Source organism: Lepisma saccharinum, chromosome 14 (assembly GCF_977018435.1).
Source record: "Lepisma saccharinum chromosome 14, izLepSacc3.1, whole genome shotgun sequence".
Taxonomy (NCBI): Eukaryota; Metazoa; Arthropoda; class Insecta; order Zygentoma; family Lepismatidae; genus Lepisma; species Lepisma saccharinum.
In genome coordinates, this window is record NC_139242.1 from 44,070,619 (window position 1) to 44,087,693 (window position 17,075).

Here is a 17,075-nt window from a genome sequence, read left to right on the forward strand (position 1 = left end):
TGGCAGAAAGGCATGAATTGAAAAAAAAATGGACATCATTGTCAACAAAATGTGTAGATGTATGTATATAGCTGTTTCCATCTCCTATTGCATTAGAAGAAGCATGCAGTAGTTAACTAACTAACTAACTCTCTAGCCTTCTTAAACCCGAAGGTTCATGGCTGCAGCAACACAGGCCATGTTTCCCTATCTTGAGCAAGATCTATATACTCTTTTCCATAGTAACAAAAAAAGTTGTGATGTACTTAAAATGTATATAAAAAGCAACAAAGTTAAGCCTTTCGGCTCCTGTATAGATGACTTGCATAGGTGTGAACCCTTAGTAATCAATGCAACCTTTCGAACCGAAGAGTAGTTGCAAATAGCATATAATCTATGGGTTTCAACATCTACCCAAGAAGATTAGGGTTAAACTGGAAACAGGGGGAAGGCAACAAAGTGAATATTCCAGTGATAGATTTGATAAGGTATGTTGGTGGTTTGGATGAAAAGGGAAGTGCAACAATGATGTACAGGTTTTGTTCTGCAGACTACTGCAGATTTTCTTCACTCTTGAAACAGCACCCACAGCAGGTATTAGTGTTTCATATAATGATACATAGTGTCATATTTTACTCTTCCTCTGCTGAAAGTGACTTCAGTTGATTTTTTTCAACATGGGTAACTAACTTATGGAAAGCAACTGCAGTCGATTTCAAATATTCTCGTCACTGCTGATGTCGAGCAAATTCACACTGTGAGAAAAAGCATTACCAGAACATGCTGCCATGTTTTCCAAATAAATAACACTAATAATTTCCTTCTGAACATATGAAAAACTTGTATGGTCGTGTGTATGTAAACAATTGCAACAAGGATAATTTACCGCTCAGTGGCATGCCAGAGAATTTTTAAACAGGGTGGGGGGTACATACCTTGTTTTTAGTAGTAAGCCCTCATTTCACCATCTTTTCCTGATTTTGGCTTTTTTTTTTTAGGAATGGTTATGCCCCCTACCACCATGCCACTGTATTCACTTCAATAACAATGAAATACTTTTTTTTTTTTTACAAATTGATGCAATTCTGAAAATTTCTCCAAAAATCTGTGAAAGCTATATCAGACTGCCAAAACTCCACATCAAAAAAGTTAAAGAAAAAGCACAAGTTATATTTTTATTAATAGTTTTTCTTGTACGTACGCATTGCTTGCATTATAGAATTATTTTCCTGTAGTTTACGGTTATTACAAGCATAAGAAAACAGTTTTTCTTTGTGACGTTTCAGGAGAACACACGCTCCTTTCATCAGACATTTATTTTCACTTTGACTTAAGATACAGTTATAACAATGGTTAGTAATTTTTTAAACAAAACTTTTGGAGTTTTCTTTTTCACAAATGGAGTAAGCCACCATCTTTAAAATTTAATGTAACAGAAAACATCAAGAGACTTTGTGAAAACAATGATGAATTTGAATTACCTGATGATATTTGGGATTCATAATTTAAAAAAAATCTGAAATAAAAATAAAACAGACTGCTTTTTTCACAGTTAAGTTGCTATATTACAACAATGTAACATTCACAACATCCATTATATAACGGATTCTTTTTGTTTAAAAAATTACTAACCATTGTTATAACTGTATCTTTAGTCAAAATGAAAATAAATGTTTGATGAAAGGAGCGGGTGTTCTCCTGAAACGTCACAAAGAAAAACTGTTTTCTTATGCTTGTAATAACCGTAAACTACAGGAAAATAATATTTTTATTAGTTGCACACTTCAAACATTTAGTATATTGAATTAATTTTTGCAAAACTTATGTACTTTAATGTAGGAATGCATAAGAAATATCTTAACATGTGTTATTTGTTTATGAATGTTCAGGTACTTTTGAACATTTCTTATGTCCATAAAAATTTCCACATATATATAAAAACAGACATGAAATATCCAAGTACACACTTTTACACATGTAGTCACTGGCAAAAAAATAGGACACCTATATCCTAAAATACTGGCTTCCGTGCAATGCATTATGTGTGCTCCTAACTTTAAGGCAATAAGCCAACTTCAATAGCAACCTTTTCAATAGGAAGTTCTGCTGTCGCCAAAAAAGTTAGGCAACACACATAACTCATTGCAGGAAAGCCAGTTTTCAGGATTTAGGTGTCCCATTTTTATTGCCAGTGACTGTACGTAAGAATTCAGATAGCACCATTAGCAACGTGATACAGGAAAAGTAACAGTTTCTTGTTAAAATTAATTTCCATAATATAGTTTTGAACAAATAGTGTTCAAACTACAAATAGTCTCCAACAGTGCAAGAATATGCAACAAGTAGGGTTCTGTAAATTATAAAGTGTTTCACCACACTTTAATGTGTGTCAATTCTCAAAATGCAAGTTAATTTCTATTCAATAATGTCTTGCTCATTCTTGTTTCATGATATGTAGTTGAAGTGTAAAGCAGTAACAAAAAATGCCTTACATGATGCTTTATTTTAATTTTGGTTAACAAAAGAAGGGCCTTGCAGACTTTCCTAACAAATTTTCCACTGGAATGATACAAAATCTGTTGAATGTGTGAGAATTAGTAATATGTATACAAGCTATCCTGAATAAACATCACACTGCTGATCTGCACCATGACTTTGTATAGCACCAGGAATACTAAATAAAATTTGAGCAAGAAACGTAATACTGTGGGTACAAAACAATTGTAAGGAACTGTTTCTAAAACAAAGCCAAGTGTTTACACTTTTACTTCTCCACATTGTAGAATATTGCTTCCATCCTTCAGTGGTTCAATCCAATAATGTTTATACATTCCTGAATAAGCTCGTGAGGACTGATTACTTCCTTCATTTAATAACAATATTTATAAGACTGATATGCATTGCAAATGCACAACTTGTGCTATTGCTACAATAAACAACCATATTGATACTACACAAAAGCAATAATTATCACTACTAATATCCCAAAGAAAATGTAACATTCTGTGAAAAAATAAACACACTATAATAAAGGCAATTACTGATAATACAGTGCAATCAATAATCTCTCTTTGTATATGCTATCTATAACAAATATCAACAAACTACATTTTTAAGTGCACTATACTAAATATTCCAAATGTGATGTGTGCACATACAAATAACTAATACAATAAAATAACATCAAAAAATATATGCGTGAAAATACATGTGACTCTACATCTACCAGACTATGACTAGTTTACATGAATGCACTTACACTCGGTGGATAAAGTATATATATATGTATATATATATTTTTTTTATTTCTGGCTGAAACTCAATATATTGAGGATCTCCAATGCTAATGGCAAGATTAAAACATCTTCTGGGTACAGCAAACACAAACTTTTGGCATTAGTGGTTTGCCTAAAATTAAAAAGAAAATCATCTATTAAAAAGGAAACTATTTAATGTAATACGAACATGAATGATTACATCATGTTCTTATCAGTCTAAGATAATAATGATGATAAATTGATACTTATGTACAAAATCTGTAATTTGGTGCATAATTGTTCCATCTATCTTTTGTTCCTTTGAAAAATATGATACTCACATAATCTGTTTATAATAAAATTAAGGCTTTTTCCATATTAAAAACACTAAGTTACTGACCAAGGCAGTTTATTAAGATATAAAAACACACTTAACACGTAACGTTTCAACCCTGTATCAGGGGCTAACTCAGACGAAGAACTAAACTAAAATGATGAAATACACACACAGAAAGATTACATACACATAGCAGGGTGAGTAGCCACACAAAAACAAATCATGTTGAAAGTCCTTATCTTAGAAGATTTCTCCAAAGGAATTAAATACATATCGCCTCTTGACAGTTGGCTTTGTGTGTGCGTATTTCATCATTTTAGAATGGTTCTTCGTCTGAGGAAGACTCTGATACAGGGTTGAAACGTTACATGTTAAGTGTGTTTTTATATCTTAATAAACTGCCTTCGGCAACTTAGTGTTTATAATCTGTTTATGGAAAAATAATCTAAATGTGTAATTTTTCTATACTCTTATCCTGTGAATCTCTGGAGCAAGATCGCATGTAATGGTAGATAAGGGGAGAAAACAAGTGGGCGGAGTGAAGCACTACAGGGTGCTGCAAAGGCTGGTAACTGCAGTTGGTGGTGTATTAAACTAGGATTAGATACCCTATTATTATCATCCATGCAATCCTGTTCCCTTCCATGTGTTCATTGGTCGAGCTATCTCGAGTCACTATTTGCGAAGAGACTTGCTTTCGATCATTCACTCCGAACAGAGTATAAGTGAAGATACATCAGAGACATGGTCATATACAGTGGTGGTGAGGGGGGGGGGGGCAGTTGCCCCCCAGTTTTCGCCACTTTTGCCCCGGCACTATTCTAAATCTTATCTACAAAGGGAAATATACTGTATTTGCCCCAATAGTTTTGGCACCTTGTAAAGGGTTATGTGCCGGAAGTGACGAAATAAGGAACAACACAATTCCATTCCTTTTGTAAAGGAGTTTTAATAAGACTAGGTGGAGAGCAAGTGAGTGGTTAATTTGGCTTGCAAAATATGTAAGATTGTAGAGAAATATCAATAAGCATCTATTGTCCTGTATTTTCGTAAGAAATTCGGTAACAACTCGGAAGCTGAAAAATTATGGTTTAATTGTATCTAAATATATCTTTTTTTTTTTTTTGTATGTACGCATTGCTTGCATTATAGAATTATTTTCCTGTAGTTTACGGTTATTACAAGCATAAGAAAACAGTTTTTCTTTGTGACGTGTGTTCTCCTGAAACGTCACAACTTATGCTTGTAATAACCGTAAACTACAGGAAAATAATTCTAAATATATCTGTTTGGCGGTTAAGCAAGATAGGTAATTTACTCTGATAACTTTACTTTTCATTTTACCATGCAAATTTTTCTTCACAATCAATTTTGCAACCTGTCTGGTTGTTTCGTCAGGTGTGTACTGTCTTGCTGCGGGCGATGTGGCTCCTTCTTCCGCTTGTGCTAACGGCGGCACTAGTTGACGTGGTCCTTTCACTTTCTGCCGTTCTAGGGTGGGCGTAGTGCTTCCTTCTTTTGCCGTGCATCGGGGTTTTGGCACTGGCACTGTAGACAAAGCCACCAGACGGGTGGTGCAATCGATCGCGAAGAAATATTTGCATGGAAAATGAAAAGTAAGCTTATGAGAGTAAATTATGGTTTAATGTGAAATGCTGAAATGATATTTTCCTCGTAAGAGACAGAATTACGAAAAACTAAAACCCTTTAAATGTTTTAAGAGAAAGTAGAATATGTCGAAAAAGTGAGCATAAATATTGGGAGGAAGATCAACTCAAGGCAATAATTCTTCATGTTTGGATCATTTTCTTGCATTTTTTCCCTGTTTAACTCAGTAATAAAGATGTAAAAACTAGTTTTATCACATGCGCTGGTTGCCATTTTGTACATATTGATATGATTGAAAATGTGATACACTGCATTCTTTAATACACACATTGAATACAAATTCAAGTGAGTTTCTAGGAATCAGCTGTCCCTGGTATGTTGTGTGGGGAGTAACATCACTGCACTCAGTACAGAAAATATGCTAGTCTTTGGTACTGCTGTTGCAAGTGAATGAACACTCCAAAGGAGGTGCAGGAAATCCCAGGATGTTGACAAATCCCTAGAGAAAAGAGTAACAGCCTTGGAAATCAAGGGTCAGGCAGCGGCTATTGAGATGGGCAATGGCTGAATGTTCGGCAGTGATGAAACAATTCAGACCACAGTACAGACATTCCAATTTCCACCTCCATCTCCTGTGGAAATCATTTAAAGTGGATAGCTGGGTGACCAAGAGATGATGGTGGTACAAAGCCATTGAGATCTGATGTTTATCTGCCCTTGCTGTCTTGTCAGCGAAAGGATATGCCCCTAACATCTGATAAGAAGCGAGTCTTGTAAGACAATCCTAAACATTGGTTAGCACTTCATAAACCTGTCCCAAACAACCAAAACCACCATTGCACCCAAATAAGGTTATGCTCTGTGGTTGGTGAGCTGTACAGTGTATTCTTCATCATGAATTCCTGTAAGAAATGCAAGGATGGTTTTTCATGATAATGCCAAACAACATGCAACTAAGGTGACTTGGGTGACAATTATCTGTTTGGGAAACTGTTTCACCCATCAGATTCTACACTTATTGCACCATTGGACTATCACTTGATCCATTTGTTGGGTAGCACAGCACTGTTCGAAAACATAAATGGAATGTGCAGTTGTATAATACTTTGGAAGATGAACAGCTATTTGTAGAGATTGAGACTGATTTCAAGTTGATCTCAACACCTCAAGTATTAGTAGCTGTGTGTGTTTTGGATACACAACATATACACGTATCTTTAAGAATGATAGTTTCGAACCCTTGATGAAGTGAAAACTGCATTGGGTTGGTTCTTTGTCTCCTGGCGTAAGGACTTTTCACGATGGATTTAACTGTCTTCCAGCTCATTGCCAGATGGCAACAGTGACTATTTTTGATACTGCAGGTATCATTTTTCATCCATGTGTTGTATTCTGAAGTGCTGAGTCATTTTGATTACCCGATACTTGCACAGTATATGAGCTTTGTAACAATAACACCAGAAACTTGAAAGACATTGCCATACCTTTGAAACACCAACAAGAGCAGCACCTAAAGCAGCATCGCTGGCTGGAGCAATGACCACTGGAAGCTGATACTGGTGTTCCACTTCTCGCTGTAGGACCTTGTTCCTAGTTAGAGCAGATCCAATCCCTATGATGCGGTGGATATCAGAATTGATAAGCATCTTTCGAGGCATCATGCTACAGAAAAGTAAAAAACATTGTACAAGTACTTGGTGCATAATCTGCATACCTTCCACTCTTCGTTGCTTAAAATTTTAGTACAGGTTTCCATGAGATTTGATAAAGCCACTTTTGTCAAATATAAAATGTTAAATGCAATTATGTTCTTTATAGCAATTAGCTTCCGTAATCTTTCTTTTGTAGCTAAACGAGAGCTTTCTATCTTACATCCTGATTTTAAAACTCTAAAGTACTCTTCTATTTTCCATCTTAGCTTATACCAGTCTATGGCATCTAGTATTAACCTTTGTAATCAATATATTCTTTTATTCATATGATTCCTGGCTTTGCAGCAAAGGTAGAAATGGACGATTAGAACCAGAAAGACAATTTAGTACCACATGAGCATATAAAATATGACATTACATGTGAGATCACATATCTTCATGTTCAACACCTGCCATCTTGGAAATGGTTCAGCGCAACCGCTAATTGGATTTACCTGTTATTACAACTTATTTAAACATTAGTGAAAATTTGGCATCCTGTTCCAATACTCTACAATAATAAATTCTTTATTTCCGTAGACCCATATCCATGGGTGTGGAAAACATCATACAATACTAAATATTACAAATGGAGTAAGATTACAATAAAAAGAACAAAACGCAAACACAAAAATACAAATAAATCATATGGGTTAAACATAAACAGTTATATAAGTGTTACATACTAAACTTGTAAAACAGATAATCCAAATATATTATACAGAGGTATATATATACAGAGGTACCTCTATGCATCGAAAAGGTCTTTGAAGTAGCAGGTATGGAAATTGATATGGGAAATTTATCTGTGAAGATAATAACCCTATACCATTCTCCAAATAGTGACTCTTTTATCAAAAGCTAGAAATCATGTTAACAAAAATAACAAGATCAAATTGCAAAATCATTATCCTGGGAGATATTAACATTGACGTATAGAGGTATATCTGTTAAATACGGTTTAATTGATTTCAGTTTCTTGTGAGTTTCTGTAATTTCTTTGATGTATGTGGGAAGTTTGTTATGGTATTTTATTCCTGCAACATGAGGTGATTTGTCTGAGAGAACAAGCCTGTGTGCTTGCATGTGGAAGTTCTCTTTTTGATGTGTGTTGTGAACAGTCAAATTCTTATCTAATTTACGGTGTTTTAGTACATATTCAATTACTTTGTAAATATATAGGGAATATATGGTCATAATTTTATTCTCTAAATAATTCTCTACATGAGTTTTTAATTGGTATTTTGAACATATCCTTATTGCTCTTTTCTGTAGAGTAAGCAATCTTTGAGTGTATTCCTGCGCAGCTCCTCCCCATGCTATTATGCAATATTCTAGGTATGGATATACAAGTCAATAGTATAGATTTGTGTTTATTTCAGACACATTATATTGTGTTAGGAGTTTTAGGAGATATAAGTTTTTCCCTACTTTTTTGCATACATGGTCAATATGATATGTCCATCTTAATTTGTCATCAATAACTAAACCTAAAAATGTAACTGGATTTTCATAATTAATTTGATTACAATCTATTTGTAAGTTTATATTATCAAAATTGGGTTTATTTCCAGGATTGAAAGCCATATACATTGTTTTTTGATAGTTTACATTCAAGTTATATGAATTTAAGTGCTGAGTTATTATATTTACTGATATGTAGGTTTGTCTTTCTAATTGTTCTTGTGTATTTGCACTGCATGTTATGGTTGTGTCATCTGCGTATGTTAAAATATTTGTATTGTCTGGAGCGGGTAAGTCGTTGGTATATAGTATGAACAGTAGCGGGCCTAGTATAGAGCCTTGAGGGACTCCTGTTTTTGCATATTCAGTGTCAGATATAATTTTGTGAACCACGGAGTTTTCAGTATGTAGTATCTGGGTGTACTGTGGTCTATCCGTGAGAAAAGATTTTATCAGTTTGTATGTATTTCCTCTAATGCCAAGATTGTATATTTTTTGCTTGAGCATAGAGTGGTCTAAGCAGTCAAAGGCTTTGGACAGATCCAGGAAAATAGCACAGGGTATCTCATTATCTTCTAATGCATCTATAATTATCTCAATAAATTGAGAAGTAGCTGTACAGTTTTGAGAAAGATGATGTGATCTTTATTGGTCTATAGTTTTTTACTTCTGTCTCCATTCCTTTTTTTGGTATTGGTTTAATTATACTTTTCTTCAGTACTTTTTGGAAAATTCCACTATTGATAGAGACATTTATAGCATACTGTAGTGGTAATGTTATGTATTGAGAACATTTTTTAATTAGATGATTTGACCAACCATCTGGACCTGCTGATTTCTTATTATTTAAATTTTTTATCGTAGTTTCTAGTTCATTTAAGGTTATTTCATCTAAATAAATGGAGTTCAGTACAGTATTTGATTCAATTTTTGTTGTTTGGGCACTTGTGGGGTCAATGGGACAGTTTACATAGGAGTTTGAGAAATACTTATTGAATGTATCCGCAATGTGTTTAGAGTTAGTTATTTCTACTTCATTTTCAAATAATGTGGTATTTTCATTACGCTTATTGGGTTTTTTGCCTCGTTGCTCATTTATGATATTCCAAATTGCCTTTGATGTATTACTATTATTTCTGATATTATCTTTGAGGTGTTTGGATTTTTCATATCTTATTAGTTTTTTTATATTCATTTTTCTTTATTCTATATGACTCACAAAGTTTGTTTTCCTTAGTTAAGCACATTTTGTCATAAATATCTTTGAGGTCATTCTTTTTGTGTATTATTTCATTTGTGACCCAGGTTTTTTTTTTGTTTGGTTGAGACCCAGGTTTTTGTTTTTTTGTTTGGTTGAACATGCTTTATTTTTAAGGGGCATGCAAGATTTATGAAGTAAGTTAGTATGGTCATGAACTTCTCCCATATGTTTTCGGTTTCACTTTCTTGAAATACTAGAGCCCAATTCTATTTACCTAACAGGTGTAACAAATAGTTTACATTGTCTTCCTCCATGTTTCGGCTTTCTATTCGTATAGGTATTTTTGCGTTGTAATGTGGTTTGATTATACTAACTTCAACAATTTGTGCTGTGTGATCAGATATTAAGTTGTGTATCACTTCTGCTTGTATTGTGTCAGAGGGGAGATTGGTGATAACATGATCCATTAGACTTTCGGAGTTACATGTTATTCTAGTTGGATCTGTGATTATCTGTGAGAGTCCATAGGACCTAAGGAGATCAATGTATTCTGTGTTTTTATTATTGCTCTTGAGGACGTCAATGTTAATATCTCCCAGGATAATGATTTTGCAATTTGATCTTGTTATTTTTGTTAACATGATTTCTAGCTTTTGATAAAAGAGTCACTATTTGGAGAATGGTATAGGGTTATTATCTTCACAGATAAATTTCCCATATCAATTTCCATACCTGCTACTTCAAAGACCTTTTCGATGCATAGTGATTCTAACCAGTGTATTTGTTTCCATCCAATTAGTTTTTCTTTAATGAATATGCCTATACCACCACTTTTGAACTCTTTTCTTGTAAAGAATGAGATCTATTTGTACCCTTTTAACCTTCAGAATTCTGTTTGTTCTTCATTGAGTCCATATTCAGTTACAGTAAATACATCTGGTTGTAATTCTTCTAGAGATATGATTATCTGATCTGATTTGTTGGTAATGGATTGCACATTGTTATGCATAATTTTTAAGGAAGTGTTATTTTTGCTCATTTTTTTACTCTCACTTACCATAAAAAAGAGTCCCTTAGTTTGATTGGTTTTTTTTATATTCCTTTTCAAAGGCCTGTCCGTGACACTGACACTAATTTTTTCTTCACCTTTTACCGTATCATCATTTTTGTTTGGAGTTACGAGGTTAGTATCACACTGCACTTCACACACTTCACTTTCTGGTTTTTCCTTAAGAGGGTACACTGATTTCTGCAAGGGTGGTGTATTAGTAAATAGTGCATAGAGATTATCACACAGAAGTGTTTTCCCTTTTCCGTTCAGATGTTGGCCATGGTTTGTGTGGCCATCTCTTCCAATTTCACTAACGTTTAGCATTTTTGCTGTGGGAGAGGATTTACACACTTTGTAAATTTTAGAGTTCACACTGTTAATTTCTAAATTTACACAGGAAGTTGGTATTAGGTCGTATCTGTGTGGAATGGCAGTAATGACGACATTGGTATGTTTAGTTGTTTCAAGGCAGTTTTTAAGTACTGAGATTACCAATTTTTCTTCATTTGTTGATATATCATTGGAACCACCCATTATGATCACATGGTCGTTTTTTCCATAGTCCTTGCACATGTCAGGTAATGATTTAACAACTTCTGTCAATGGGGCGCCAGGTTTAGTAAATCCAGATACATTGTATTCACTACACTTCTTGCCCAACTTATAAGCAATACCACGACTATGGCTATCACCCAAAATTAAGACATTACCTTTGTATCTTTTATTGACTAGAGTGTTTTGGTCGTATTTATTTGTGTCACGACGTTTACTTTTTTGTGTCGATTTCTCATTTTGCTGATGTGTTTCAATGGGAAAGCATTTGCACTTGATGTGTGAGCCCATGCAGTTGTTATGGAGCTAACTTCTGCATTGTTTAGCACTTCAAACGGGTTTAGATGCACAACTGTATTTGATACACTGTGATTGGCTGCATAGTTGTTGTTGGACAAGTTTATCACGGACTACTAATCTGTGTCGTTACTACTGTCACAAGTAATATGACAGTAGTTATGAAACGAGTGGAAGAAATATCGTTGTACAAATTGGTGATTGTGTGGAGCAACACTGATTTAAATGATTTAGTGACATTGATTTAAAAAAATCCATATTGCCTTCCTTTGAAATTCATAAATTACGAGGTCTGCCCATAAAGAAACCGAACTGTCAAGGAAAAAAAAAAAGAACCAAACCAAATAAAAAGGTACCGTATTCTGGCAACACTGCAAACAGCTATATCTAAACTTCCCGTCAGTGCATGTTTCAACCTGTTACAGGCAGTCGTTATCGGGGCAAGCATGCATCAGATGCAGGTTGTGTGCAGGCGGCATACAAAATATGCACACTAAGATGGAACAATGTTACAACATAAAGTTTTGTTACAAATTGGGTAAATCGTTTACTGAAACATTACAGATGATACGGGCAGTGTGTGTTGAGATGAAACCTGGTGTTTACAATATGACCCCAAAACAAAAAGACAGTGTGTGCAGTGGAAAGGACAGTTATTGCCCGTAAAGAAAAAAAGCACGGATGTCGAAATCGAAGACAAAGGTGCTGCTGATCGCATTTTTGATTCCCAAGGACTGATCCACCATGAATTTGTCCCTGAAAACCAAACAATCAATCAGTGGTATTACAAGGAAGTGCTTGGTCAACTCAGAAACAGGATGAAGCGGGTTAGGAAGAACCTCTGTGATTCTGGCCAATGGTTTCTGTTATACAATAATTCTCGGCCTCATACCACATTGTCTGTACAATACCTTGCTAAGCATTCAGTGACAGTGATCAATCATCCTCCATATTCTCCGGACTTATTGCCTGCTGAGTTTTTCCTTTTTCCCAAGCTTAAGATGCCTATGAAAAGGCAACGTCGCGGACATTAAATTAAATGTTACGTGTATTTGTCGAACACTTACTGTCGATGACTATCAACAGTGTTTCCAATACCTGCACAAACACTGGTCAAATGCCTCTTCTGGTGATTATTTTGAAGGTGATAAAGTCGTTTGAAGGTAATTACTTTTCTTCCCTAAAAAAAAAAGTTCGGTTTTTTTATGGGCGAACCTTGTATTATGGCACATGGTACTTGAGTAAATATGGTACGTGTTTTCTAATAAGAGCTACCAGAGGCTATGATTGACATAGTTGATATAGTTGATCACTAGTCAGTTTTCATCATGAAAACGTATGATGATAATTCATGGTCTATGAAAATCAATGCATGATTATTTCGGTCTGTATATGCACTCGACCAAAAAAACAAAAAATTGCAAAAGATTTGATGTTGCTGGGTTATTTTCTCCGAGCTAGAGTTGGATTTAACGTATTTACTCATGAAAAATGCGCACTTTTTGACAAAATTTTTACCCCCAAAAACTGTGGTGTTTATTATGCATGGAATCATTCGGGCTGTCACCATGAAACCACACATATTTTTACTGCCAGAAACCACACATGTTTTTACTACATCACTGCATTTAACACGTAGTTTTCAACAGTCGCAAATACAAATTACCAGGTTGGATTTCTTTAGTAATAATATTTTTTTAAAAAAAAACACTATAAAAGTGAAATGGCCATTTACCATGAATTTTCACTTTGTAAAACTGCACCATTCTGGCAGCACATGCGATGTGTATCAGCGGTATGTATCGGGTGAGAAATAATAGAAAATAACTTCCTGAGTGCTGCAAATCCATAACATAATTTTGATCTAGCTTCTGCTACATAATGAACAAGGTGGCTACAGAAGTGAAAGGTTTGGGATGCTGAACTCAGTGGAAGGAGAGGTGGCATGGGTTGGGGACTCATTGTATACACAAGATGATATTCTCCTCTTGATCCGCATATCAACAGCTTTACGGCTTACAACTAAGAAAGACATTTCTTGAACCGAATTGTACTGCACATTATATACGAGATATAATGGTTTGTCATTTTTCCCCATCAAAAACCAGGGTAAGCATTATACATGCATGCATGCACATTATACATGCGTGTAAATACAGTATACAAAAGGTGATACCATGCTAGAGGAGCCATGATGACCATCTCTCTTTCTTATGTAATTGTAATTGATATACTATGTGTTAAAATAAAGAGATGATTTTCCTATTGTGTGTCTTTTACCAACAAAATATCCAGTAGCTCCTATTGAAAAACCCTATATTAACCCCTGACACCCCTGGCTGTTTTCCGTGGTATCAGGCTACTGGTCTATTTTTCAGAAATTATATACTGATCTAAATAAAACAGAATATTTTAGAAAGTAAGAATGATAGTTCAGAATCATACCACATTTTGTTCTGTATAAATAAGGCTATAAACATTCTCTTCTCTTCACAAAAAGCAGCATATACAGTATTTCAGTAATTTGAAAAAGAAGATAATAGTTAATTTTTTTAACAAAATTTAAATTTATAATAAAAAACACAACATTGAAATTACAGTCTTGGGAGTCTTAACTTCCATGCATAGATGTTGGCTTGGTAGATCAGAGGTATGGTACAAAACACCAAAAACTCTTGTTCTATCCCTGATTGAGTCACAATTTTCACTTAACTTTTCATTATAGTTAGGTAAGGTAAAGTTCGTCCTCCTCTGTGGCCGTGCGGTCTAAGACACCTTACTTTGGATGGCGGTTGCGGGATGGCATGGGTTGATCCCGGGTTCAGTCTCCGGGAATTTTCGGCCTGTGTATAGGGCCGATGGCAGCCCACCATCGTGAGGAAAATTGGGGAGCTCAGAGTGAGTGAGCGTAATTCGGTCACGACATCCTACAACTGCTGGGGGTTGGTCGGGCTGACCACCCGTCTCCCTAATCTGGATGCAGATCTCCATGCCCCCTGGTGGCCCACGTGGGAGGGAGGCCAGCAGTCTGTAGGTAAGCCAGGGCCCGATATTGGGCTGTAGCACTATAGGATAGGAAGGTAAAGTTCACTGTGCATAATGTACTGTGCCATGAAGGCACATTTTAGGGGATATGGGGGTAGGACCCCACACATTCTTGCTCTCGGCCATTTTGGAGGAAATGCAATCAGCAACAGGCTCTCGCCACCTCCAGATATCCATTTATTTAAGGCTGGGTGAACCCCACAGCCACTTTATGAAGGGACAAGGCTGGAAAACTCCAGCCTTATATCACCCCATCCAGGAATCAAACCTGGGTACCCTGCACGGTAGTCAGATGCTCTACTAACTTCTCAGTAATCCAAAGCTCATATGTAATCTCTCTTATTGGAACCTTATCTTAACATATACAAATCAAAAAGAGATGCACCTGCCTAACTATAAATAAAGTTTTCACACCTACCTGTGAACATTTTCTACCACTCCATGACAAAGTGCACGTGTAACTTGGCCTAGACTTGTATTGCCTGGATCAATATTTGTCACAGTGGCATTCTGCTCAGGAACATGACGCTCACCAAACAAGGTAGGAATTACATGGAGAGATGAAATAGCACCATCGTCTGCAGCAAGAGTCAAAATCTTCTCCCAGATTTTGGCTACAAAAATATGCAAAATTCAGAAGATTCTCAACTTACATTTACAATGTGCATTACAACTGACAAATTAATATCCTAATTTAACCCTTTCGGCATGGAGAACGTAAATTTACGTTCCTTGATTTTTAGTATTTGTGGAAATGTATACATGTTTCTACGTCGTTCATCGAATGTTTTGATGAAAACTTCTGATATTTCAGGTCATAACTTGCCTGCCTGAGGGCAGCACAAGTACTGTTTCCTTGTTCTTTCTCCGCTAGTCTATGTGACATGTGTGCTGTGCATATTCTCATTTGGCAAAATGGTTGACAAAGTTGCTCCAGGTTGTTCCCAGCCAATACTTTCCCAAGATGATATTCAGTGTATATTGATATTGAACCTTGATCAATAGAGAGTGCATATGCAAAAGAGTTAGGGTTTGTTGGTGTGTTAGGGGTAACTCCTTCAGAAGACACCCAAATGTCAACCTCCCTTCCACGTAGTACACCCATGAAATGCATTTTGCAGACTAGCAAGGATCCAGTGTCACAGCCAGCATAATCCTCCATGGAGCTTGCATTTTGAGGTCCATATCTGTTTGGGATTGTCCTTTCAACCATCTCATTTTATCAACATTCATCCTCATTTTCGCGATTAGCCAAAAATTGCAGAAAAGCGAAGTAAAATAAATCAAATTGTTCATTCATTCATAGTTAGTGTTTGTTGTGGTGGAAAGTGCTAAGATTATACCTGACTTGGTAAAATACAGTCCCTAAACTGTGAAGAGAAAGGTGTTGGATATAAAGTGTCTCTTTTACAGAAGGTATAAAGAGAATAAATAATAAAATTAATCAATAGAGAATTAGGCTATCATTTCGGAAGGTATGCTGGTCACGGGAAATTTGCTTAATAATTAATCTATTTTCAATAATATTGGTCTGTCTCATCCCTACGAAGGAAAATAAATTATTAGCAACTAAAACTATATTTAATTCTTATGATTATGTTCTTGTTGACAAAATTGGGCATTATTTTTTACTTAATTAAACCTTTTCCATTAAAAAAACAACATCCTCAGGAGCAGATAGCAATTTAACTCACATTGCGGAACATTAAATCCGAGCTCAAGTGTCCATTGTTGCAAAAGGCGGACGAAAGTAGCCAAAGCATTCCCACCATTTAATGATGCAGCTACTGCAAGATACTTCCCACCAAAATATGGAAAATAGTCTACGGGCATAATCTCTGAAATGAATAAAAAGCATATGTTATTTTAATACTTTAAAGACATATCAATCACATCCATAAATGATTCACTAAAGTTCATATTTTGCATTGTGCGAATTACTCACTTTTAGCAAATATTAAAATATTTTTATAATTAATAAAAATATAAAAATGTATAAAACCCTAAATTACTTACGACAAATGAGTACCATCCATCGATAAATGTGACATTTCGGGGGTCTTACCACCCCCTTCTTCAGGCTTTCCTTAGGCACGTGGCAATGTGGTGGTGGCACAGCCAGAATTCTTTTTTAAAGGAGGGTGGAGGCTTCACACAGCCAACTATTTTGTTCGTGGTCCTTTGTATATTTTGTTCGAAACTTTCTTTTTAATTGGGTTACATATAATACACATATATTTAAAAATATTATTTGGGGTATTTGTTAAAAGGATAGTAAACACCCCTTTTTTGGACTTAGAGGTGGATGCGCCTTTAGCCGAAAAAAACATCCTCTGGCTATGCCATGCCAAGATTCAACGTTAAGAGCTGCTCACATTACACTTTTAATACTAATAGTGAGTTGTATACTCAAGCAAACTTATCATTTCAGTTATGGGTGTTGAACTGGACCTCTAGATTGTCGATGGTGACCTAACATCAAAAGGCCAATTGCAATCTGCTATGAAGAAATAGAAGCAGACTCAAGTCTTGCAAGGTAGAAAATTAAGAAGTGACGACTTTATTCAATGAAAATTTGTCACTCAATGAAATG

General features: G+C 35.4%; 1 protein-coding gene across 1 annotated transcript in view; it reads right to left on the bottom strand.

The window, feature by feature from the left end:
- Nucleotides 1-256: 256 nt before the first annotated feature.
- LOC145998828 (sedoheptulokinase-like) overlaps nt 257-17,075 on the bottom strand; it is a 51,855-nt gene continuing 35,036 nt past the window's right edge. Inside the window, exons 4-7 of the mRNA XM_083135485.1 lie at nt 16,177-16,320; nt 14,901-15,096; nt 6,666-6,843; nt 257-3,387 (exon numbers count right to left, since the gene is read on the bottom strand). Of these exons, the coding sequence (XP_082991611.1) occupies nt 3,376-3,387; nt 6,666-6,843; nt 14,901-15,096; nt 16,177-16,320 (530 nt within the window). The 3' untranslated portion in view covers nt 257-3,375. The remainder of the gene's footprint in view (nt 3,388-6,665; nt 6,844-14,900; nt 15,097-16,176; nt 16,321-17,075) is intronic.